The sequence below is a fragment of the Anomaloglossus baeobatrachus genome, chromosome 8 (assembly GCF_048569485.1).
Source record: "Anomaloglossus baeobatrachus isolate aAnoBae1 chromosome 8, aAnoBae1.hap1, whole genome shotgun sequence".
In the NCBI taxonomy this organism is placed as follows: Eukaryota; Metazoa; Chordata; class Amphibia; order Anura; family Aromobatidae; genus Anomaloglossus; species Anomaloglossus baeobatrachus.
Genome location: NC_134360.1, coordinates 203,912,265 through 203,939,058, shown reverse-complemented (window position 1 = coordinate 203,939,058; position 26,794 = coordinate 203,912,265). Strand labels below are relative to the sequence as shown.

The window sequence follows — 26,794 nt, the reverse complement described above, 5'->3', positions numbered from 1 at the left end:
CAGACGCCAGCAAGGTGGAGGTGGGGTACTGGTATGAGCTGGTATCATCAAAGATGAACTTGTGGGATCTTTTCGGGTTGAGGATGGTGTGAAGCTCAACTCCCAGACCTACTGCCAGTTTCTGGAAGACAACTTCTTCAAGCAGTGGTACAGGAAGAAGTCGGTATCATTCAAGAAAAACATGATTTTCATGCAGGACAATGCTCCATCACATGCATCCAATTACTCCACAGCGTGGCTGGCCAGTAAAGGTCTAAAAGATGAAAAAATAATGACATGGCCCCTTTGTTCACCTGCTCTGAACCCCATAGAGAACCTGTGGTCCCTCATAAAATGTGATATCTACAGGGAGGGAAAACAGTACACCTCTCGGAACAGTGTCTGGGAGGCTGTGGTGGCTGCTGCATGCAATATTGATCGTACGCAGATCAAGCAACTGACAGAATCTATGGATTGTAGGCTGTTGAGTGTCATCAGAAAGAAATTTGGTCACTAATTTTTTGGGGGTTTTGTTTTTGCATGTCAGAAATGTTTATTTCTAAGTTTTGTGCAGTTATATTGGTTTACCTGGTGAAAATAAACAAGTGAGAATGGAATCTATTTGTTTTTTATTAAGATGCCTAATAATTCTGCACAGTAATAGTTTACCTGCACAAACAGATATCCTCCTAAGATAGCCAAATCTAAAAAAAAAGCCACTCCAACTTCCAAAAATATTAAGCTTTGATATTTATGAGTCTTGGGTTGATTGAGAACATAGTTGTTGATCCATAAAAAAAAAAAAAACATCTTGCCCAATAATTCTGCACACGGTGTATGTTTTTCTCTAAAATACTGTGGCTTTCTACAGAAAGCAAAATCTGAAAAGTGTGAACTATAGGGAGAGACCTGACTAGTCCTCCGCCACCCCAGCCCGGCTTTTTTTTGCACCACTTTAAGTTCACAATGTAAAAGTCACCAAAAACTCATTAATGCAATCTAGCCTAACGTAGCACACATGCCGTATTGGATCCTGTTTGTTACTGACAAAGTCCTGAGATCTACAAGCATTTTACAGGGTATGTGCACACAACATATTTTCCAGGTGAAGCCTACATGGAAAACTCCACACATAAATATATTAAAATAAGATTTTTATTGAATTTCCAAAGTTTAAAAAACACTAAAAAACACTAAAAAAGGAAAAGGACACAAGATCACCTTGGTCCAAGCAGTATCAAAGTAGCAAATTTACAATCAATAATCCATGATAAGAAGTATGATTTGCAATGCATACATAGAACAACCAAGTGGCAGAAAAAAGCAAATAAGTAAATATAATAAATGAAATGCAATGCTTTCACTAAACCACAAGGTGGCAGTAGAGCACCAATAAGGTGAGTATGATTAGGAGCATAAGGTGCAATGTACACAAATAACAACCAGGTGGCAGTAGAGAGCAAATAAATAAGAATGTATAATTATAAATGTGAAAGGCCCTCCACAACCACAAGGTGGCAATAGAGCACCATTAAACAAGTACAACCATGAATATAAAGTGTATGCTCTCACATAACCACATGGTGGCAGAATTACCATACAATGGAGTCCTAGTCACAGTAAGCAGAGGCTTTTATAAAGTATGTCTCATTCCTATTAACATATAGGGATCATCAAGTGCTGATCTGCACAATGACAAAAGGCCAAGGACAATGCAAGTGAAGATTATAAGAGAAGATAACCACATGGAGTAAAGAGAGTGTGTAAATAATTACCACAAGGACCGCCCCTTGACACGCGTTTCGCCCTCGCTTCCTCAGATGGGGTGTCCACCGCTTCTGAGGAAGCGATGGCGAAAGGTGCGTCAAGGGGCAGTCCTTGTGGTAATTATTCTACTCCATGTGTATTTAAATACTCTCTCTACTCCATGTGGTTATCTTCTCTTATAATCTTCACTTGCATTGTCCTTGGCCTTTTGTCATTGTGCAGTTCATTGCTTGATGATCCCTATATGTTAATAGGAATGAGACATACTTTATAAAAGCCTCTGCTTACTGTGACTAGGACTCCATTGTATGGTAATTCTGCCACCATGTGGTTATGTGAGAACATGCACTTTACCTTTTTATGGTAATTCTGCCACCATGTGGTTATGTGAGAGCATACACTTTATATTCATGGTTGTACTTGTTTAATGGTGCTCTATTGCCACTTTGTGGTTGTGGAGGGCCTTTCACATTTATAATTATACATTCTTATTTATTTGCTCTCTACTGCCACCTGGTTGTTATTTGTGTACATTGCACCTTATACTCCTAATCTTACTCACCTTATTGGTGCTCTACTGCCACCTTGTGGTTTAGTGACAGCATTGCATTTCATTTATTATATTTACTTATTTGCTTTTTTCTGCCACTTGGTTGTTCTATGTATGCATTGCAAATCATACTTCTTATCATGGATTATTGATTGTAAATTTGCTACTTTGATACTGCTTGGACCAAGGTGATCTTGTGTCCTTTTCCTTTTTTTAGCTTTTTTTAGTGTTTTTTAAACTTTGGAAATTCAATAAAAATCTTCTTTTAATATATTTATGTGTGGAGTTTTCCATGTAGGCTTTACTGTTATTGTAAAACTCCCTTACTGATCTATTGATTAGTGTATCTTTTACAGGTGGGCAAATCCTTCAAGTTTTCAGCAAGAAGACTCTTTAGGAAACTCTGATGTTGTTTTCTAAAGAGTCATTTGTATATTTTTTTTGTTTCCTGAGCATTTTTCCCACAGTTTTGGCCACTGACTTTTTTTCGGAGGGCTTTCACATGGTTTTTTTTTAACGTCTTGTTTACTGTCGCTTTCCAGTTTTTTTCATTTTCCACTCTATTGTATAATAAGGTAGATGCTATTAACTTTTTAAGCAACAATAAGGACAAAATGCTCCTAACAACATTCAGCATCTCGGGGTGTATTTTCATTTTGACCTTTTCGCTTTGATTTGTATTATAAAGTACAGAGAAGAATGGACAGGTTACTTATTTCAGCTGCTTGATGTTTTTAGAAACCTGATGGGGGTAAAAGACATTCAAAAGCCTAAACATGTTCACTGCAAGTCGTTTTTACATAGTAATATATGAACATAGTAATGTTCAGTCTTCTGAGCATTTTCTGATGGGAAAACATCCTTGAGAATTGTGCACACAATGTTTTTTTCAAGCTTCTGATGCGCAAACCGCCTGAAAAACCCAAATACTTGTAACAAAATTCTTGTGGTATAGGAAAAAAAAATAATGTAACTACTGTAAATTTATATTAATTGAGATTCAAAGGTTGAACTTCACTTTATATTTTTTCTTTTAATACCTTTTATAGGGACAGGTTGGATGTCTTGCTGATACCCTACTTGGCACAAATGGAACAATCGTAAGATTATATCGATAACAAGTGAAAGTAAAAGAGGATTATGTACATATTTTACATTATGTCCTACAGGGGAGCATTAAAGGAAGGCTCGAAATCAGATCTTGTTTTAGTATCTAAACAAAATAATGGAAAAAGACATTTGCCTGGAGAAATAAAATAATTAACAAGATATTAAAGGTTATCCCCAGCTGTTTTGCTGGAAACAGTTGGGACCAAAGTCTATACTGAGATAAGAAAAGAGAATCCAGGATGCAATCAAATCTTCAATTATTGCAATTCTTAAACCAGTAAATGAAGAGAGCATTGCATGTACAGTCACCTCTCAGCTGACAGCAATGTAGGATGGGACCCAATTCTCAAGAAAGCCACTGTATTTTTTGGATTATAAGACGCACTTTTTCTCCCCAAAGATTGGGAGGAAAATGAGAGGTACATCTTAGAATCCGAATGCACCTTACCGGGAGGTGGTGGAGAGGGATTCCAGGAGGCAGGCACTGTGCTGGGGCCTGAGTGGCGGGCTGTGCTGGAGTTGGTGCGGCTGGCTGTGCAGGGGCTGGTGCTGCGGGCTGTGCCAGGGCTGAAGCGGCAGGCTGTGCATCGGCGGGCTATGAGGCAGGGGCATCCTGAAAATGTCAGCGGTGCGGGGTTCAAATAATGGCGCCTGGAGGTGGCGCATGCGCAGATGGAGCTCTTGGCTCAAGATCTCATCTGCACACATGCCGCCTCCGGCCCATTTATCTCCCAGCAGCAGACTTAAGGGAAATGGCGCCCGGAGGTGGTGTGTGCACAGGTGAGATCTCGGCTTGTCACTGAGCCGACAGCTCAATATGCCCATGCTCCAACTTCGGGCTCCATTTCTTTGAAACCCGCACCGCCGACAGTTTCTGGACGTTGCCTGTCTTACAGCATCTGGGACATCTGCCGCCCACACCACCTGCAGCATCGACCTTCTCCACCACCGCTTCTACCTCCTGTGACCCCTGCTCCACCACTACTGCCATTCCCACTGTAAGAGACACCTGGATTGTAAGACTGACTCCATTCTTTTTACCTTTTTTTTTCCTCTACATTTGGGGTGTGTCTTATAAACCAGTAACCACTTCTATAAAGTACTTGTAGCATATTCTGATGATAAACCATAGACATCCTAAATGGGAGAACCAATCCCACAACACTAGAAGAATATTGCAGTTATCTTGTTATTCCTGCAAACTACTGTATTATTACAAAGATATTCCACTGTATACAAACGTCCCTGCATGGGAGGAAACAATAATGTTCCTATACATATATATATATATTAAGCAGGGAAACCTCCAATAGGCAACCATATTTAAGGCAATGAGCAGGTAAGCAGTGTAGCTGCAACCATTGCCAACAACTCTGATATACAAAAACACCGGAGGACAAAGAGTTAATAGAACAATTTCATTTATTAAAGCAAAAAGTGACACAATGGAAAAAACAGACATAGACGTAACAGGTGGCCTTGCAAAAAAGATCTCATGTCAGAATGGGTCGATGCACAAAAATGGCACTGATGTAGCACAGAACAGAATAAGATAAAGAATGGGTAAAACAGCCTAAAATATATACTCGGTCAAAAAAGTACCATTAACAAGGGGAAACAACTCCTGTGGAAGAACCCATTCTAAAGTGCTGATGTGCTAGTAAAAAGTGCCAAGTGCAGAACCAGCAAAGTGACGAATGCATAGACCATCATGGACCTGTAAACAATCCCCCCATCGTCCTACCTACGTACGTTTCGCTTTGCTGTGGAGGGAAACCACAGCCAGGCTTCTTCAGGGAAGGAGAGGGGTATGCAGAGCCTCCTCAATCCTCCATTCTTTATACAAGTAGTGCGGATACTTCCGCATTCCTAATCCCTCCACGTGACCCTACATCCCACAGGCCGGCGTCATGGTGTGGGCGGATCTCACCGTCAGGTGATCGCAAACATAGGAGAGGCGGGGACGTACCAGCACGATCACGTGCCTACGCGAACACCATGACGGCCGGACGTGTACCAAGGGACGCCCTAATACCCAACACCACGCCCGCCAATGCCATAGCGCGGGCAGAGCCCACCGTCAGGTGGCCGCACACACGCGAAGAGCGGGGACGCGTCATCCCGCTCCCGCGCGTGCGCGGGCACCATAGTGACGGCGAGCACGTCCACACCAGACGGGGCAAGCGCGGCGCACAACATAGGGTATATATAAATCAATTGAATATTCTTAATAATATAACACGGCATAGAATGTGAGGATGTTTAGTAACAATATGTGATCACAGGGCTGCAAAAAAATGTGCTTTGCTTTCTCTTTCTTGAAAGAAGGGCGTTCCAGGGATGGGCTCACTGAAACGGAGGGGTACAAGACATGCGCTTCCAGGATGTAATTGAATCCTAAAGATGGCAAAAAAGGGGGGTAACAATCAATATTATGAAAATTGCACAAGCAAAAAGGGGAAGAGGAGGAGGAGGAGGAATGATGTGGGGAAAGAGTAAAGGGAACAATAAAAGATAAATAAAACAAAACATAAACATTAAAAACCCTAAAAATGTCTAGAGTAAATTAAAAACCACCAGCAATAACGAGGGTACCCACCGGAAGGAAAGGAAGAGGGGACCGCGGAATCGGAGAAGGAAATCAGAGGAACGGGGCAAAACTGAGTGTCTCATTTAGTCCCTTGGGTACTAGTGTGTCCAGGGTGTGGATCCATTTGGTTTCACACTGTGCTAATTTTTTCTTTAGGTTGCCACCCCTAGAACCTCCACTAATACTCTCGATGCCCCGCACCTCGAGTACAGAGGGGTCAAGAAAGAGAAAGCAAAGCACATTTTTTGCAGCCCTGTGATCACATATTGTTACTAAACATTCTCACATTCTATGCCGTGTTATATTATTAAGAATATTCAATTGATTTATATATACCCTATGTTGTGCGCCGCGCTTGCCCCGTCTGGTGTGGGCGTGCTCGCCGTCACTATGGTGCCCGCGCACGCGCGGGAGCGGGATGACGCGTCCCCGCTCTTCGCGTGTGTGCGGCCACCTGACGGTGGGCTCTGCCCGCGCTATGGCATTGGCGGGCGTGGTGTTGGGTATTAGGGCGTCCCTTGGTACACGTCCGGCCGTCATGGTGTTCGCGTAGGCACGTGATCGTGCTGGTACGTCCCCGCCTCTCCTATGTTTGCGATCACCTGACGGTGAGATCCGCCCACACCATGACGCCGGCCTGTGGGATGTAGGGTCACGTGGAGGGATTAGGAATGCGGAAGTATCCGCACTACTTGTATAAAGAATGGAGGATTGAGGAGGCTCTGCATACCCCTCTCCTTCCCTGAAGAAGCCTGGCTGTGGTTTCCCTCCACAGCAAAGCGAAACGTACGTAGGTAGGACGATGGGGGGATTGTTTACAGGTCCATGATGGTCTATGCATTCGTCACTTTGCTGGTTCTGCACTTGGCACTTTTTACTAGCACATCAGCACTTTAGAATGGGTTCTTCCACAGGAGTTGTTTCCCCTTGTTAATGGTACTTTTTTGACCGAGTATATATTTTAGGCTGTTTTACCCATTCTTTATCTTATTCTGTTCTGTGCTACATCAGTGCCATTTTTGTGCATCGACCCATTCTGACATGAGATCTTTTTTGCAAGGCCACCTGTTACGTCTATGTCTGTTTTTTCCATTGTGTCACTTTTTGCTTTAATAAATGAAATTGTTATATATATATATATATATATATATATATATATATATATATTTGAACAAATAAAAGTACAGCCTCAATTTTTCACTTAATATCACTTTTATTTGTGATTTTAATGTTATGAACAGCATAAAAGAAGGAAAATGATGTAAAGATATATTTTTATATTCTCCTTTGGTGCCTGCTGATGCGAGAATTGCATTGCACTCTGCTGTAATGAGTGCAATGTGATGTTTCTCTCGCTCCCAAAGACTTGAATGGGTGCAAGTGAAACAGGATCGCATTAGACCCGCAGCATGCTGCGATTGTTTTCTTGGTCTGATTAGGGCTGAGAAAAAATTGCTCATGGGAGCGGGCCCATAGAGTAATATTGGTCCGAGTGGAATGCAATTTTTTATCGCATTCCACTCCCTCCGTATTACTCACCGTGTGTGCTCAGCCTTAGGCCCCCTTCACACGTCCATGATACACGTGCGTGTTTGGTCCGTTTCCGTATATACCGGAGACACGGCAAAACGTGCACCAATGTTAATCTATGATTGTGGTCACACGTGCGTTATTTCATTATGTCCGTGTGTGCGTGTCCGTGATCCGTATGTGTTTGCGTTTTGCACGGATGCATGTCCGTTATCTGCACGGAGCACGCACACGTGGACACAATGAAAGTCTATGGGTATGTGCACACACATTAGTAAACACGTATGCATCTACCTATAGTCCGTGTCCGTTTGGTGTTTTTATTTCTAGTGATGTCGGCTATTCTTTCTATTTCTGTGTATGTCGGTCAATCTCCCTGAGTCCGTCGGTCGGTCTCTCTGTCGGTCTTTCTGTCCCTCTCTCACAGTCTGTCGGTCAGTTTCCCCCCCTCTCTCATACTTACCATTCCCCGATCACCGGCGCGGTGCTGCACGGCGTTCACACTGGTGCGGCGGCTTTTACTATTTTGAAAAAGCCGGACGCTCATTAAACAATCTCGTATTCCCTGCTTTCCCCGCCCACCGGCGCCTATGATTGGTTGCAGTGAGACACGCCCCCACGCTGAGTGACAGCTGTCTCACTGCACCCAATCACAACAGCCGGTGGGCGTGTCTATACTGTGCACTAAAATAAATAAATAATTAAAAAAAACGGCGTGCAGTCCCCCCCAATTTTAATGCCAGCCAGATAAAGCCATACGGCTGAAGGCTGGTATTCTCAGGATGGGGAGCTCCACGTTATAGGGAGCTCCCCACCCTAACAATATCAGTCAGCAGCCGCCCAGAATTGCCGCATACATTATATGCGACAGTTCTGGGGCTGTACCCGGCTCTTCCCGATTTGCCCTGGTGCTTTGGCAAATCGGGGTAATAAGGAGTTAATGGCAGCCCATAGCTGCCACTAAATCCTAGATTAATCATGTCAGGCGTCTCCCCGAGATTCCTTTCATGATTAATCTGTAAATTACAGTAAATAAACACACACAAACACGAAAAATCCTTTATTAGAAATAAAAAACACAAACATATACCCTGGTTCAACAATTTAATCAGCCCGAAAAAGCCCTCCATGTCCGGCGTCATCCAGGATGGTCCAGCGTCGTTTCCAGCTCTGCTGCATGGAGGTGACCGGAGCTGCAGAAGACACTGCCGCTCCTGTCACCTCCACGCAGCAACTGAGGTGAGAAGCGCGATCAGCTGAGCTGTCACTGAGGTTACCCGCTGTCACTGGATCCAGTAACAGCGGGTAACCTCAGTGACAGCTCAGCTGATCGCGCGGCTGTCTTCATTTGCCGCGTGGAGGTGACCGGAGCGGCGGTGTCTTCTGCAGCTCCTGTCACCTCCATGCAGCAGAGCTGGATGCGACGCTGGACCATCCTGGATGACGCCGGACATGGAGGGCTTTTTCGGGCTGATTAAATTGTTGAACCAGGGTATATGTTTGTGTTATTTATTTCTAATAAAGGATTTTTTCTGGTGTGTGTGTGTGTTTATTTACTGTAATTTACAGATTAATCATGGAGGGTATCTCGTGGAGACGACTGACATGATTAATCTAGGATTTAGTGGCAGCTATGGGCTGCCATTAACTCCTTATTACCCCGATTTGCCAAAGCACCAGGGCAAATCGGGAAGAGCCGGGTACAGTCCCAGAACTGTCGCATATAATGTATGCGGCAATTCTGGGAGGCTGCTGGCTGATATTGTTAGGGTGGGGGGCTCCCCATAACGTTGGGCTCCCCATCCTGAGAATACCAGCCTTCAGCCGTATGGCTTTATCTGGCTGGCATTAAAATTGGGGGGGACCGCACGCCGTTTTTTTTAATTATTTATTTATTTATTTTACTGCACAGTATAGACACGCCCACCGGCTGCTGTGATTGGGTGCAGTGAGGCACCTGTCACTCAGTGTGGGGGCGTGTCTCACTGCAACCAATCATAGGCGCCGGTGGGCGGGGAAAGCAGGGAATAGGAGATTGTTTAATGAGCTGCCGGCTTTTTCAAAATAGTAAAAGCCGCCGCAGCAGTGTGAATGCCGTGCAGCGCCGCATCGGGGATCGGTGAGTATGAGAGAGGGGGGGACACTTCAGTCACTCAGGGGATTAGCGGTCACCGGTGAATCCTTCACAGGTGACCGCTAATCAGTACTCGACACAGACAGAGCCGCGGTATGAGGATGAAGTCGGGTGAAGTTCACCCGAGTTCATTCTCATCGCGCAACTCTGTCTGCTGTCAGCCGACATTTATAAACGACATTGTGCATCACACACACGGACATTACACACGGACATTACACGTACACATACACGTTAATTCTACACGCACACACGGACGTTCTACACACAAACACGGCTAGCATACGCAATTCACACAGGTGCCACACGGACCATAAAAACGGACACAAAAACGGGACACGGACCCGAAAAACGGCCCGTAACACACGTGCGTGTTTTTCACGGACGTGTGAAGGGGGCCTTAGACACAGATGCTGGTTGTGTAACATTGTCAGCCTCTACCGTGTATGGAGGGAGCACAGGACATGTTGGTGATTATCTGATTAGGGGTTAGTATTTAGTTAGATAGGTCTTTTTTCAACCTACAGTTAGGTTCAGAAATATTTGGACAGTGACACAATTTTCGCGAGTTGGGCTCTGCATGCCACCACATTGGATTTGAAATGAAACCTCTACAACAGAATTCAAGTGCAGATTGTAACGTTTAATTTGAAGGTTTGAACAAAAATATCTGATAGAAATTGTAGGAATTGCACACATTTCTTTACAAACACTCCACATTTTAGGAGGTCAAAAGTAATTGGACAAATAAACCAAACCCAAACAAAATATTTTTATTTTCAATATTTTGTTGCGAATCCTTTGGAGGCAATCACTGCCTTAAGTCTGGAACCCATGGACATCACCAAACGCGCGGTTTCCTCCTTCTTAATGCTTTGCCAGGCCTTTACAGCCGCAGCCTTCAGGTCTTGCTTGTTTGTGGGTCTTTCCGTCTTAAGTCTGGATTTGAGCAAGTGAAATGCATGCTCAATTGGGTTAAGATCTGGTGATTGACTTGGCCATTGCAGAATGTTCCACTTTTTTGCACTCATGAACTCCTGGGTAGCTTTGGCTGTATGCTTGGGGTCATTGTCCATCTGTACTATGAAGCGCCGTCCGATCAACTTTGCGGCATTTGGCTGAATCTGGGCTGAAAGTATATCCCGGTACACTTCAGAATTCATCCGGCTACTCTTGTCTGCTGTTATGTCATCAATAAACACAAGTGACCCAGTGCCATTGAAAGCCATTCATGCCCATGCCATCACGTTGCCTCCACCATGTTTTACAGAGGATGTGGTGTGCCTTGGATCATGTGCCGTTCCCTTTCTTCTCCAAACTTTTTTCTTCCCATCATTCTGGTACAGGTTGATCTTTGTCTCATCTGTCCATAGAATACTTTTCCAGAACTGAGCTGGCTTCATGAGGTGTTTTTCAGCAAATTTAACTCTGGCCTGTCTATTTTTGGAATTGATGAATGGTTTGCATCTAGATGTGAACCCTTTGTATTTACTTTCATGGAGTCTTCTCTTTACTGTTGACTTAGAGACAGATACACCTACTTCACTGAGAGTGTTCTGGACTTCAGTTGATGTTGTGAACGGGTTCTTCTTCACCAAAGAAAGTATGCGGCGATCATCCACCACTGTTGTCATCCGTGGACGCCCAGGCCTTTTTGAGTTCCCAAGCTCACCAGTCAATTCCTTTTTTCTCAGAATGTACCCGACTGTTGATTTTGCTACTCCAAGCATGTCTGCTATCTCTCTGATGGATTTTTTCTTTTTTTCCAGCCTCAGGATGTTCTGCTTCACCTCAATTGAGAGTTCCTTAGACCGCATGTTGTCTGGTCACAGCAACAGCTTCCAAATGCAAAACCACACACCTGTATTCAACCCCAGACCTTTTAACTACTTCATTGATTACAGGTTAACGAGGGAGACGCCTTCAGAGTTAATTGCAGCCCTTAGAGTCCCTTGTCCGATTACTTTTGGTCCCTTGAAAAAGAGGAGGCTATGCATTACAGAGCTATGATTCCTAAACCCTTTCTCCGATTTGGATGTGAAAACTCTCATGTTGCAGCTGGGAGTGTGCACTTTCAGCCCATATTATATATATAATTGTATTTCTGAACATGTTTTTGTAAACAGCTAAAATAACAAAACTTGTGTCACTGTCCAAATATTTCTGGACCTAACTGTATGTAACTAAGTCAACCTTCCTCCACCAATTATACATTTTGTCATTTAGAACAGACAATGTTGTGTGTACTGAGGAAATCATCCAGCCCTTTTTAAAAATCTTTTATAGTATCTGCCATTACTACTTCTTGTGGTAGGGCCTTCCACAGTCTGACTGCTCTAACTGCAACGAACCGTTTCCTATTAGCTACTGGAATCACAGTTCTTCCACCTGCAGTGTATGCCCCCTGGTCCTTAGTATTGTCTTTGGAAGGAATAAGTCATGTGCCAGTCCTTTATATTGACCACACATGTATTTATACATATAAATGAGATCTCCTCTGAGACGTCTTTTTTATAAGCTAAACAAATCCAACTTTTTCAACCTCTCATCATATGGGCGGCCTCCATTCCTTGTAGTAGTCTAGTTACCTGCTTTTGAACTGACTCTAACTTTTGAATGTCCTTTTTAAAATGTGGAGCCCAAAACTGGATCCCATATTCCAGATGTGGCCTTACAAGTGATATATAGAGGGGTAACAATACATTGGGATCACGGGATCTAATCTCTCTTTTTATACTCCCTAAAATCTTGTTTGCTTTAGCAGCTGCTGCCTGACATTGAGTTCTGCTGCTCAGCTTATTTGTAATGAGAATACCCAAGTCCTTCTCCTGTTCTGTAGTCCCGAGTTTACTTCCAGTTAATGTATAGGCAGGAATAGGATTACTCCGTCCTAGGTGACTTACTCTACATTTATCAACATTAAATCTCATTTGCTAAGTATCTGCCCATTCTGACATTTTATCCAGATCGTTTTGTAATATTGTACTACCAAGGTCAGTTTTTAATATCCTACATAGTTTGGTGTTGTCAACAAAGACTGACACTTTACTCTCAATCCTATCTACAAGGTCATTAATAAAGAGACTAAAAAGAATCGGTCCTAGCACAGATCCCTGCAGTACCCCACTGCTGACTATAGCCCATTTAGAGAATATACTGTGCCGCCCTGGCAAAACCAGGGTGTCACAGAGGTCTGCATCCATGTTTTTGGTGCAGATCTCACACTCCCTTGGGGAGTTTCCCACACAGAAACACACCATCCAATCAGGTCCCACTCACCCCCTCCCCAGGAAAAGGGAGGGGCGGGAGGAGCTTAGAAAGAGCAGAGCACAGTTTAGTTTTTTAGTCAGTCTGCAGGAGGAGAGAGTTCTGGAAGCAGCCTCTGTGTGGGGCTGGGGAAAGTGGTAGGAATAGGCCAGCCACCTGAATCACACACACACAGGTGTGGGACCCGTCCTCACAGCAGCCGGCCGTGGGCACCAGTTAACCACCATTTGGTTTACAAAGGACTCTGTGTTTCCTGACCACACACATCAATCCAGCTTCATCCAGCACCATGATAACCGAACTGTGAGTGTACTATTCCCTGCAGTCCCTGCCACCACCACAAATTCCCACTGGGCCCCGGGACTACACCTCCCCTACTCGTGGAGAGGATTGCACCTTCCTTCCCCACACCACCAGTCCCGGGCACAGTCCCCAGAGGCAGCGGCGGTGCCACCACCTCATCAACGCACACCACGGGTGGCGTCACGAACATTCTCCCTTACCTAATCCCCTCTTTGCTGTGGAGCCTGGGATCACAGACCAGGTCACGCCACCGTGACACCCACCGAAGTGACCCCGTGGCCCTGATCTGAGTACCCCCTATCCCTGGGCGACACAATACCACTTATGACTATTCTTTGTTTCCTATCTTTTAGGCAATTCCTTACCTATTTGCATATAGTTTCCCCTAGTCCTTGCTTCTGGAGCTATTATGTGGTACAGTATTAAATGCCTTTGCAAAGTCCAATAAATCACATCAGCTGCATTACCAATATCCAGATTTTCACTTACCTCCTCATAGAAACCCAACATGTTTTGTATTAACCCGTAGAAAAAATCCAAATCTAAATGATGAACCTGAAAGTCTGCTTTTCATTGATGAACATGATCAGTCATGAAAGTTTTTTATATCTATCTCAAATAATAAAGTAATGATTAGAAAATGTGTTTGTTTGTCTCAAATAGTTGGGAAAATATTTATAACGTTGTACCTTACAACAGGAGCAGACTGCTGAAGGTGCTTCAGACGCTCTAAAATATACTGACAAGGTTGGCGGGGAGTTTATCGTAAGTTGTTGAGTTTTTTTGTTTGTTTTTGTTATTTCATTTTATTAGTGAAAAGTTAAGAGTCATAGAATGGTAGCGTTGGGCCATCGGGTCCAACCCCCTGTGAGTGCAGGCTTTCCTAAATCATCCCAGCTATATGTTTATCCAGTTTGCGCTTGAAGATTTCCATTGATGGAGAGCTCACTACCTCCCATGGTCACCTGTTCCACTCCCTGACTGCCCTCACTGTCAGAAAGTTTTTCCTAATGTCTAATCTGAATCTCCTTCTTTTAAGTTTCATCCCATTGCTTCTTGTACTTCCTTGTGCTAATGAGAATAGGATGTTTCCCTCTGCACTGTGACTACCTTTCAGATATTTGTAGACTGCTATTAAGTCTCCTCTCAGCATTCTCTTTTCCAAACTAAACATCCATAGTTCTTTTAGCCATTCTTCATGTGACAAGGTTTACAGATCTTCTATCATCTTTTTGGTCTTCTATGGACTTGCGCCAATATATCGATGTCTTTTTTGAATTGGGGCGCCCAGAACTGTACACAGTATTAAAGGTGTGGTCTAACCAGGGCAGAGTATAGGGGAATAATTACCTATCTTGATCTAGATGCAATGCTTGCCTTGATACATCCCAGAATTTTGTTGGCCTTTTTAGCTGCAGCTCCGCATTGTTGGCTCATGTTGAATCTGGGATCCACTATCATGCCCAAGTCCTCTTCCCCAAGTCCTCTTCCCCGGTGCTATCACTTAGTTCTATTCCTCCCATACTATATAAGTTCAAACATTCCAAGCATATTCTCAAATAAAAACTGTTAAAATGTTACATTTTACTTTTACAATATCATTTATTTCCTGTTTGAAATTAGAACAAGCAATAACATCTAAAAGTTCTGAAAAGTAATATTTAATATTCATTAAGACATTCGACAGCAGAGACTTGGTTTGTGCTGAAAGGTTATTCTCCCATAGACAAGTACAAAATTCCCTCCAGATTTATATTTATTGAATATGCATCCTGCTTTTACAACCCCATTTACATGTATTAAAATTTGTAAGACATTTTTGGTGCAGATCGGCCATGTCTTAAATGGTGTTAGGTTATTTCCTGGGGGTTTTTTTTGCATGAGTAACCCAAAATTGCTTAAAAATGCTGTAGAATTTCTGAAACTGAAGTAAAGCGGCAGCATTTTGATACAAGTTTGTAGTAGTTGCAGCAAAAATCCTTAACATAACCGCTACATTTGAATACAGTATATCTTGGGGCCGTTTCACATGTGGCAGATTTGTTTCAGTTACACACTAAGGGCGGCTTTGCACGTTGCAACATCGCATGTGCGATGTCGGTGGGGTCAAATCGAAAGTGACGCACATCCGGCGTCACTTTCGACATCGTTGTGTGTAAATTCTAGATGATACGATTAACGAGCGCAAAAGCGTCGTTATCGTATCATCGTTGCAAGCTCCAACATTTCCATAATTATGCTGCCGCGACAGGTACGATGCAGTTCCTCGTTCCTGCGGCAGCACACATCGCTGTGTGTTACGCCGCAGGAGCGAGGAACTTCACCTTACCTGCCGCCGGCGGCTATACGGAAGGAAGGAGGTGGGCGGGATGTTTACATCCTGCTCATCTCCGCCCCTCCGCCGCTATTGGCCGCCTGCCATGTGACGTCGCTATGACGCCGCACGACCCGCCCCCTTATGAAGGAGGCGGGTCGCCGGCCAGAGTGACGGTCGCAGGGCAGGTGAGTGCATGTGAAGCTGGCGTAGCGATAATTTTCGCTACGCCAGCTATCACAAGATATCGTACCTTTGACGGGGGCGGGGACTATCGCGTGCGACATTGCAGCATCGGCTTGCGATGTCGCAACATGCAAAGCCCGCCTTAGGCCTCCTTCACATATCCACGTCTCTTGTGCATGTGACGTCCGTTTTCACACGTACCGGAGACACGGACACATATAGACCCATTGCAATCGATGGGTCTGCGCACACCTCTGTGTTTTCACAAGGACATGTGTCCATGTAGAGTACACGCGTTACCGTGTGCTCCACACGGTGACATGTCCGTTTTTCTCTGGCAGCACTGGTGTTACTCGGACCGCACACTGATGTGATCCGTGTGACACGTACCGGAGAAAACACGTGTCTTTGAAATAAAATTATTTTTTAGACTCGCCTGTCTCCAGGCCTGCTGTCAACTATATCAGAAAACTGATCAGCAGCTTCCACAAATGTGAACAGGTGTCAACCGAAAAAACAACATAACTACAGTAAGCATATCCAGTGGCGCTCAATAATATAAGGATACATTGGCATTACATTACTGATAAAAGAATATAAGAGAGAGGAAAAAAAAATCCATAGCTAATGTGAAAAATTAGTAAAAAGACATCGTTGCATTACCGCTTTGGAAATATTGACAAAAAGAGATTTTTAGCTTATCTATTGGCCAATCCATGTGAGCCCGATAACCAAAGGCAAGGTGATCTCATAATATCAGGAACCGAACTGTAAATACCTCTATGTGCGATTAAAAATCTGCGTGTCTGGGCACAAAAGGTCACTGGCTAAATAAGATGGTGGATATATCCTGAATATGGGGCGGAGTGCTAGTTCAGAACAAATGCACTACAACTATATCAGACAATTGACCAGCAGCTTGCACAAATATGAACAGGTGCCAACCGAAAGAACAACATACTGTATTTTTTGTTTTATAAGACTCACCAAATTATAAGAAGCACCCCAAGTTCAGAACAAAATAAGGTGAAAAAAAAATGGGGTCTGTCTTGTAATCTGGTGGTGTCTTACCGGAGGGGGCGGTAACGGTAGTGGAGGAGTCACAAGAGGCAGGAGTGGTGGGTGTCCCAGAAACTGTAGGCTGTGCTGATGTAGTGGCGGAGGCTGGGGCTGCAGTGGAGGCTGGGGCTGTGGAAGAGGCTCAGGCTGCCGTGCTGTGGCAGCGGTGCAGTGAGGGCTTCAAAGAAATGGTGCCCGGAGTCAGTGCAGATTGAGCTCTAGGCTCAATGGCAAGCCGAGATCTCATCTGCACAAGAGCCACCTCCAGGCACCATTTTCCTGAAGTCCGCAGGAGGGAGATCAATGGGCCAGAGGCAATGCCTGTGCAGATCAGAGCCTGAGCCAAAAGCTCAATCTGTGCATGCGCAGACTCCAGGCGGCATTATTTGAAGTCCTCACCGCCAAACCCATAGCGCCAGTCCAGCCACCGGAGAACCTGCACAGCAGCAGGAGACCGTACACAGAAACCACACAGCTGCCAGAGACCCTGCACAGCTGCTGCAGACACTGCACAGCCGCCCCTGCACCAGCCGCAGGAGACCCCGCACAGCGGCTGCAGACACCTCACAGCCGCTGCAGCTCCTGCACAGCCACCGCAGCCCCTGCACCACGCCTCATCATTCCCCTGGCATCTTGCGACCCCTCTCCACCACCCTGGTAAGCTACATTCAGATTATAAGATGCACCCCTCACTTTCCTTCCAAATTTTTGGTAGGAAAAGTTCGTCTTATAATCCGAAAAATACGGTAACTACAAAAGCATGTCCAGTGGCTCAGTGTTATCGGGCTCACATGGATTGGCCAATACATAAGCTACAAAATCTCTTTTTGTCAATATTTCCAAAGCAGTAATGCAATGCCTATGTCTTTTTTACTAATTTTTCACATTAGATATGTATTTTTCTCCTCTCTCTAATATTCTTATAGCAGTAATGCAACACCAATGTATCCTTATATTATTGAGTGCCACTGGATATGCTTTTATAGTTCAGCGCTGCTGTCACTTGCTTCCGGGCCCGCTCATTATGCTCATGAATACTCACTGCACCGCAGACACTGGAAGTAACAGCAGCGCTGGAGATAGCAGCTGCGGGGACAGGTGAGTATATAAGTACATTCTGCCGCGGGTGCTACATCTCACATGAATAGCACAGGGACAATGCACGCTAAACACACAAATTAGCACACACACACATATGCACTTACATCACACACTGTGAAAAATGTGTTTATTTTGCATGGACGTGTGAAAGCGTCCTAAGGTTCATTGTACTCATCTGTGAAACTTCGCCTGTGCTCGGATTGGAAGACCCATTCTGACCCCTTTGCCAAAGCATCAACTTTATTGGCACAATGGAAGCAGTTAGCTCAGCTTGGTGGGCCGAGCAGTTGGGCCAGGTCTTCCTCTGTAAATACGGTCTGTGTTTCATGGACGTGTAAAACAAGCTATGACTTGCTGAGATCATTAAATGTATAGTCACATAATAGGGTGGAGTTGTGTGTTTTGAAAAGATTTGAAAGAAGATGCATGGAACTCTTAAAGGTATTGTCCAGTACTCTGACGACACACACATCTGGGGGAAGAGAGAGCAGCAGTGCTCACTTACTCTGGATATCAGCAATTTGTCTGACGTTGAGGAGAGTGACACGATTTGCTAGCGGGATGGCATAACGTCTCACATTTACCTGATCGCCGGTAGAGACAGTGCTGACACTACTGGAACCGCACCGGCATCTGAGGTGAGTATAAATTTTATTGTTTTAAATGAGGAAACATACAGATTGAGGAGGGGTCGTCCGAGTAGTGGACAACCCTTTACCAGTATGCAGGTTCAATGTAAGAAGATGACTGATGCCCGGACTATCTTCGTCCATGAAGCTGCTTACAAGAATATATTTGGGGGCGGACGTCCTCTGAGCTACTGATTTTTTTCACTTGTGCAAAATTTTTGTCATTCATCTTGCTTGAAGTAATGTAAGGGGCAAAGGTCCTCCTAGCTTCAGGCCGCAATTTTAGGAAATCTGTATACTAATGCCAAGCTCAGTAGCTTGCACTCTATCAGAGTTTCTATATATAAAAAACACAATCCTCAACTAACTCGTCTTCTTTGTTACTGCAGGATGGACTAGGCTTATCTCCCACAGTGGCATATGCGTTGTGCCAACTGGTAAGAACACAATTATACATTGAAAGAGTATTTTTCTAGTACTTTTAAGTATTTTTTGACTATACAGCAAGAAGAAAGTAGTAATGTAGAATGTAATAAATTGAAATAATGATGTCATTTTTCCTGTTCATTATAATAATAGAATATACAGTACATATATAATATAAAATCATTAAAAGGATACTCTGCATCAAAATGTGGCTCGGGAGTGATTAGTGGGACTTGGGGGGTGGCCTCTGATTTATTTATTCTGTATAAACTGGCAGAGATAGCCGAGTACATTGCACATGTGCATTCCAAAGGGTATAATGGGTGGGGCGTGACCAGCCGTGGCCAAGGTGCACGACATCCGCACCCCACTGTGTTACGGGAAAATGGGGGTCCTGGCTGGGTGTGTGCTGCTATTACCTTGGTAATACATCTCAGCAGACCGCATACTGCCGTTGGACATGACAGGCCAAGACGAGATGAGGTAGAGTTGAATGAGAAAGACCAAACTCCAAAAAAAACTTTTTACTGAACAACTTGATGAGAAGTATTTACATCAGATAGCAGACACAGCTCTTTACCAATGCTTCCTCTGTACAGTCAGTTACATGTAGAGGTACACTACTTCCATTATATGTTACAGCAGTCCAGGTAACCATTATGGGAAGCCATATCTGTGAGGACCATACAGGTCAGGGTGTGACGCTATGCCCCATCATAGCCACTCTCAACTCCTAGTCAATTTGTGAGGACCCCACTGGCTGAAGTGCAGAAGTATGACTCCTTACTAGAGTTGAGCGCGGTTCGTGGTTCTCCAGTTCGCGGTTCGAGTGATTTTGGGGGCTGTTCTAGATCGAACTAGAACTCGAGCTTTTTGCTAAAGCTCGATAGTTCTAGATACGTTCGAGAACGGTTCTAGCAGCAAAAAGACAAGCTAATTACTAGCTGGCTTTCCGCTGTAATAGTGTAAGTCACTCTGTGACTCACACTATTATGACATTTCAGCGTATAGTATGCGGGAACAGCGCATTCAGATCACTGCTGTTTGGATAATGGCGATCGCCTTTTTTTTTTTTCCTTGTCTTCCTTCCCTAAGCGCGCGCGTGTAGTGGGGCGGGCCAGCATGTCAGCCAATCCCAGACACACACACAGCTAAGTGGACTTTTAGCCAGAGAAGCAACGGCATGTGTGATAGGATGTCCATGTCACATGTCCCTGCATTATAAAAACGGAAATTTTCCTCCAGCACGCCATTATCTGCCTTCTGCGTCTGGGTGTCAGTCACCGCTGGCGTAGCTCCTGTCTCCGATACTGCTGTGTAAGCTCTATACACAGCGCTATACAGAATAGGGATAGAAGTTTCTATTACTCCTTGTAAGGGCTAATACCGGCAGGGTCAGAGCCATAGGTGACAGTCAGGTCCGTGAAAACAGATTTTAACAGCTACACAAGATGACAGCGTCTGTGTAGCTAAGGTCAGGGATTTCCTCGCTGCATTTCCCCATTAGGAGGGATAGAAAGGGAGGCTTCCTTTCCTCTACCCAGACCCACAACCCTGCCACTGTACCCTCCTGCCCTTTGCACACACAAGCTCATTGTTACTAAGCCATTATACTAGCAAACACTGAGGAAACTTAGTGGCATCCTAAAAGTGGCTGTTGGACTTCCATTAGTGTCCCACTGGTGCAAAGCTATTTGCAGCACCACTGCATTGCACACTCAAACTCATTGTTACTAAGCCATTATACTAGCAAACACTGAGGAAACTTAGTGGCATCCTAAAAGTGGCTGTTGGACTTCCATTAGTGTCCCACTGGTGCAAAGCTATTTGCAGCACCACTGCATTGCACACTGAAACTCATTGTTACTAAGCCATTATACTAGCAAAGTATGCTGCCAGTTTAAGGGCCGTAGTTGCATTGTCAGGGATAATTATTGTTGTTTATTCTGCTGTTAATAAAGCTAGACCAACGCTGCAATCTACACCACCTCTCAATTTTTATTACCACATTTTAAGTGCACAATCTTGTCGCAATCAAAATCAGTGGCAAAATGACAGATGCTGGTGGAAAGGGGAAGAGGCGTGTTGGAAAAGGAAAAAAAGGGTTTGTCCGTGGGGAAGGTGGCAAAGCTCCATTAACATCTGCTGAAGATAGACCATCTTCCAGCAAAAGTAAGATGTCTACTACTTACCGTGGACAATCCGATGTGCTCCCTTTTTTACGGACACGAACAACTGGAACAAAGGTAGATGATGGCCAAAAAAGGAAAATGCTTGAATGGATCTCAAGTGGTCCAACAAGTGCCCTCTCTGCCACCTCAACTACCACATCCAAAAAACACCAGTCCTCTGAGTTGTCAGCCCAATCACACTTGCTTTCTCCCAGCTCTGAAGTCTCCATCCGCCCTGCACAGTATGGTGGAACTAAGATGGCTGAGTCTGCAGAGCTGTTCAGTCACACTATAGCCTGGGAATCAGAAGTCTGCTCCCAAGCTACAGTGAGTACAGACCAGGAAATGGTCTGCAGTGATGCCCAGAACCTTTGTGACTCTGATTCAGGCCGTGAGGACCAAGTTTCTGAGCATAATGTTGACCCTTTTTCACAAACTGTAACACCTGTTGTTATAGACAATGAGGAACATACTGATGACGATGAGACGCAGATACCAGATTGGGATGACAACTTAAATATTCGGTCAGGGCAAGAAGAGGCTCGGTCTGAGGGTGAGGGGAGTGCAAATGCAACAATTGATGAGGAAGTTCTAGATCCCACCTACTGTCAACCCACAGTCAGGCACTCGAGGAGGTCAACAGAGGCGGTGGAGGAGGATGCAACCGACGACGAAGTTACCTTGCGCCTTCCTGGACAGAGTCGGAGCACTGGTAGCACGTCTACAACTGCATCCTCAGCCACCACTCTGCCTCTGAGCACTAGTCGGGGTGGATCAGCAGGTCGCATGCCCTCTAAGCCTTGCCTAGCCTGGTCCTTTTTTGACATAGCAAAAGATCGCCAAAATTATGTGATCTGTAAAATTTGTTGTGATTCTGTTAGTAGAGGGCAAAACCTCAGCAGTTTGACAACTTCTTCCATGAATCGTCAAATGAATAAATATCATATGTCCCAGTGGGAAGCTCACCGTGCTGCAATGCGGCCTAGCGGAGAGAACCATCCACCGCCTGCCCCTTCCAGTGCATCCGCGCGCTCTTCATCTTCTAGGACTGTGGGGACAGCTGTCACACCTGGTTTTCCACGCACGACTTCCACCACTTTAACCGCAACAGGCAGTTTGCTTGGTAGGTCGTCAGTTGGTTTGGAAGGGGAAACAAGTGCGTGTGTACAGCTCTCTCAGACATCGATAGTGTCAAGGTCAGAATGACGATGATGATGATGAGACTCAAAGGATCTCTCGGATCCGGCTGCTGTTTCTAATTAAAATGTCATGAGTGCACTTAGAGATTAAATAACTAGACAGCAAGTCAGTTACATCTATCTCCATGACTGGCTCTTAACCAAGTGTGTTTTTTATTGTTTGAAAGAAACTCTAGACCAAGCAGTAAGGGGGTGTAAACAAAAGTTTTAGTCCAATCAAGTATCGCAGGGCAGGGCTTCTTGACGTAGAGAGATCTACACATCCTCCTTGGATTGGTCAGTCCAGACTCCAGGAATTTCCTTTGTCCATCTGTCTTGGGTGTAGAACAGGAAATAGCAGCCATCTTTACAATTACATGTGCTGGTATATACTGTGTCTAAGGAAAATACACTGAATATACAATATACATATATACATGTTAGTAAGAAACAAAAGCATTCACAAATATGTGTGTTAGTTCACATCTACTGAACTATATAACTGAGTCTATGAAATGGCTGAATTAAGTATTTTTGGATACTCAATTCTTTATCCTCAACAGTCCCCCCTAAAGACTTACTTCTGCCATTTCTAAATTCTAAGGGTACTGTGTTCCCTTAGGAAGAGAGGTAGAAAGATCTGTTGAAAAACCTGCCTAACTGAACGTTGAAACATGGGCGGAAAGGGGAAAGGGGTTTTCTTCACCGGTTTGAGACCAAGGACTCCTAGGCGAGTCCTCACCCTTTGTAGTTGGACTTTCCCATGTCTCAAGGTTCTCTAAGTCCTCTCTTCTAACTGTTCTGGCAATGCTGGTCTAAAACTGTACAGGGTTTTCTGAAAAGTCTAAGTATGAGCAGAACGCTCAGTGCAGCTCTGGTTGATTAACCCTTCTGCAATGCGAGGTGTGGATCCATAGATGTTTCTATGGTTGGATCGGCTCATCTAGTGTTGACTCATGGCTCTTTCTCGCTTGTCCTTTAGGATCAATCAGTCTCCTGACTAGAGATGAGCGAACCGGTCCCGGTTCGGCTCGAGGCCGGTTCGCCGAACGGGGGTCCCGTTCGAGTTCGGTTCGTCGAACGTTCGACGAACCGAACTCGAACGTATAGGCTATAATGGGAGGCAATCACAAACACATAAAAATGCATTATAAATGTACACAAACAGTTAATAAACATTGCCATAACACTTACCGGTCCTCGCGATCCCTTCTGCACTCTGTCTCCTGCCGCTATTCCATCCGATGATCGCTGAATCCTCCCGGTGACCTGCACTGCCAGCAGAGAAGCAGGACCTATCGTGACGTCAAAATAGCCATGTGACCAGTCACGTGGCTATTATCTCATTGGCTACAGACTGGTCACATGACTATGACACGTCATGTAGGACCTGCGAGTGCATCTCTCCGGTACACGGTGCACATATGTGTATCGCCGTGTACCGGCGACATGATCTAGCACACGGTCGACTCCCCGTTCCGTTAGGGACCGGCTGACGTCACCGCTAACCGCAGCTCCGGGAGCACCGTTGCTATGGTAACGCGTCTGTCAGCGTTACCGCTAGCAGCCAGCAGTGATCACTCACGGAGTGAAGGCTGCACGCTGCTTCCCGATTGTAGTGAGCATTGTAGTTAGGATGGAGGTTCCCCAGCCCCAAGTGATGCCCCTCACTACAATCGTCACTACTACTACACTAGAAAGAAAGAAGACAGAAGAGCAGGATCGTGGAGGGCTGACAGGGGTAATAAAGATGGAGTCTCTAATGTGTCTGTGTATTTATTTCTATTAAAGTATTTTTTCTCTGTGTGGTGTCTTTTTTTAACCCTTTATTGGAGATTCTTAATGGCCGGGTCAAACGTGCCTGACATTAAGAATCTCTGGCTTAATACTGGCTGGTAAAACAAAGCCAGTATTAACTCATGATTACCCAACAAGCCACCCGGCTCCAGGGCTGTTGGAAGAGTTGGATACAGCGCCAGATGATGGCGCTTCTATGAGAGCGCCATTTTCTGGGACGGCTGCGGACTGAAATCCGCAGCAGAGGCGCCCACAAACCTCGGGCTAACCTGTGCTGCGGATTCCAATCCCCAGCTGCCTAGTTGTACCCGGCTGGACACAAAAATAGGGCGAAGCCCACGTCATTTGTTTTTTAATTATTTCATGAAATAAGTGAAATAATTAAAAAAAACGGGCTTCCCTATATTTTTGGTTCCCAGCCGGGTACAAATAGGCAACTGGGGGTTGGAAGCAGCCCGTGGCTGCCAGCTGTACCTGGCTAGCATACAAAAATATGGCGAAGCCCACGTCATTTTTTTGGTGGGCAAAAAACTTCTGCATACAGTCCTGGATGGAGTATGCTGAGCCTTGTAGTTCTGCAGCTGCTGTCTGCTCTTCTCCATACAGACAGACAGCAGCTGCAGAACTACAAGGCTCAGCATACTCCATCCAGGACTGTATGCAGAAGTTTTTTGCCCCCTGAAAAAATTATGTGGCTTCGCCATATTTTTGTATGCTAGCCAGGTACAGCAGGCAGGTACGGCTGCCCCCAACCCCCAGTTGCCTATTTGTACCCGGCTGGGAACCAAAAATAAAGGGAAGCCCTTTTTTTTATTATTTCATGAATTTCATGAAATAATTAGAAAACAAATGACGTAGGCTTTGCCCCATTTTTGTGTCCAGCCAGGTACAACTAGGCAGCTGGGATTGGAATCCGCACCACCGGTTGGCCTGAGCTTTCTGGGCCCCACTGCTGCGAATTGCAGTCTGCAGCCACCTCAGAAAATGGCATTTTCATAGAAGCGCCATCTTCTGGCGCTGTATCCAACTCTTCCAGCACCTGCCTGCTATACCTGGCTAGCATACAAAAATATGGCGAAGCTCACGTCCTTTTTTTGTAGCTTTTTGGCAAAAAAAAAAAAAAATGCTTCCCTGGATTTTCCATTGCCAGTGAAGGTAACACCAAGCAGTGGGGGTTAGCAGCCAGTAGCTGCTTGGATTACCCTTAGCTAGCAATACAAAAAATGCAGTGGGAGCTAACATATATTTTTTTTAATTATTTATTTAAATAACTAAAAATAAAATGGGCTTCCCTGTATTTTGATTGCTGGACATCACAGTGCTGTAAAAATAAATCTTTAAAAAAATGACGTAGCGCTCCGCGGTATTTTTGATTCTCAGCGCAGATAAAGCAGACAGCTATGGGTTGCCACCCCCATCTGCCTGCCGTTACCTTGGTTGGCAATCAAAATACAGGGAAGCCCATTAATTTTTTCTATTTAAAAAATAGTTAAAAAAAAAAAATTACGTTGGGTCCCCCCATTTTTGATAGCCAGCTAGGGTAAAGCAGACGGCTGTAGCCTGAAAACCACAGCTGGCAGCTTTACCGTGGTTGGGGATCCAATGTGGAGGTCCCCTCAGGCTCTTTTTTATAATTATTTTATAAATATTAATAATTACACAATAAAAGTAGGGGACCCCCCAAATTGGATCACCAGCCAAGGTAAAGCGGACAGCTGTGGTCTGGTATTCTCAGGGTGGGAAGGTCCATAGTTATTGGGCCTTCACAGCCTAAAAATAGCAGGCCGCAGGCACCCCAGACGTGGCGCATCCACTAGATGCGCCAATCCTGGCGCTTCACCCCAGCTCATCCCGTGCCCTGGTGCAGTGGCAAACGGGGTAATAAATCGGGTTGATACTAGCTGTAAAGTCACCTGAGATCAAGCCCAGCAGTTTGTGATGTCATGGCGTCTATTAGATACCCAACATCATAAACTGTCAGTACTAACAAAAACAAAAAATCGACAAAAGAAATTTATTTGAAAAAACAGTCCCCAAAACATTTCCTCTTTCACCAATTTATTGTAAGAAAAAAAATAAAGGGGTCCCACGACGACTCTGGACCGTCTAGAATATGGGGGGGAGACACTCAGGGAACGTATCCCCCATTTTCTAGGAGTGCGGACCCTTCATGTGAGGAGTGTGGGTGCAATGAATCTGCACTCACTCTCCCCGGGTCCACAGCAGCAGAGTCCATGTCGTAATGGTTGCTACCAAAGCTGCAATGCCCTGCTCATGAGGTAAGGGCATGCCTAATCAGGAGAACTACTGTAGAGGAAGCTCTGCTCACTGGTATATAGGTGCTCAGAGGTAATAATAGATAAAATTAGTGAGTAACCTCGGCACTCTATATCTCCCAGACTAAGTCAGTAAGTCACAACGGATAGTAATGCAAAATCACTCTTTATTGGTCCGTATTAAGAAAAAATTTTTTTCATAAGCATATATGTTTTTGTCCAAAACAAGTTACAAATGACGTTTCGGCCTGAGCCTTCGTCAGATTGGACTTATCTGCATGTAATCATGAAAAATGACAATAATCAGTATCACATAAGAGTGAGAGAACAATAACATAAACTCGAACAATGTAGAGGTACAATTGGGATGCAGCAAAAAAATTGCAACACAGCAAGAAATGAAACACATGATACAAATGTCATAATA

General features: G+C 44.7%; 1 protein-coding gene across 3 annotated transcripts in view; it reads left to right on the top strand.

The window, feature by feature from the left end:
- The window catches only part of LOC142249404 (uncharacterized), a 126,585-nt gene that overhangs the window by 8,277 nt on the left and 91,514 nt on the right, over positions 1-26,794 (top strand). For all 3 annotated transcript variants that reach the window (XM_075321055.1, XM_075321056.1, XM_075321054.1), the window contains exons 5-7: positions 3,346-3,396; positions 13,930-13,995; positions 18,909-18,956. In XM_075321055.1, coding sequence (XP_075177170.1) covers positions 3,346-3,396; positions 13,930-13,995; positions 18,909-18,956 — 165 coding nt within the window. The remainder of the gene's footprint in view (positions 1-3,345; positions 3,397-13,929; positions 13,996-18,908; positions 18,957-26,794) is intronic.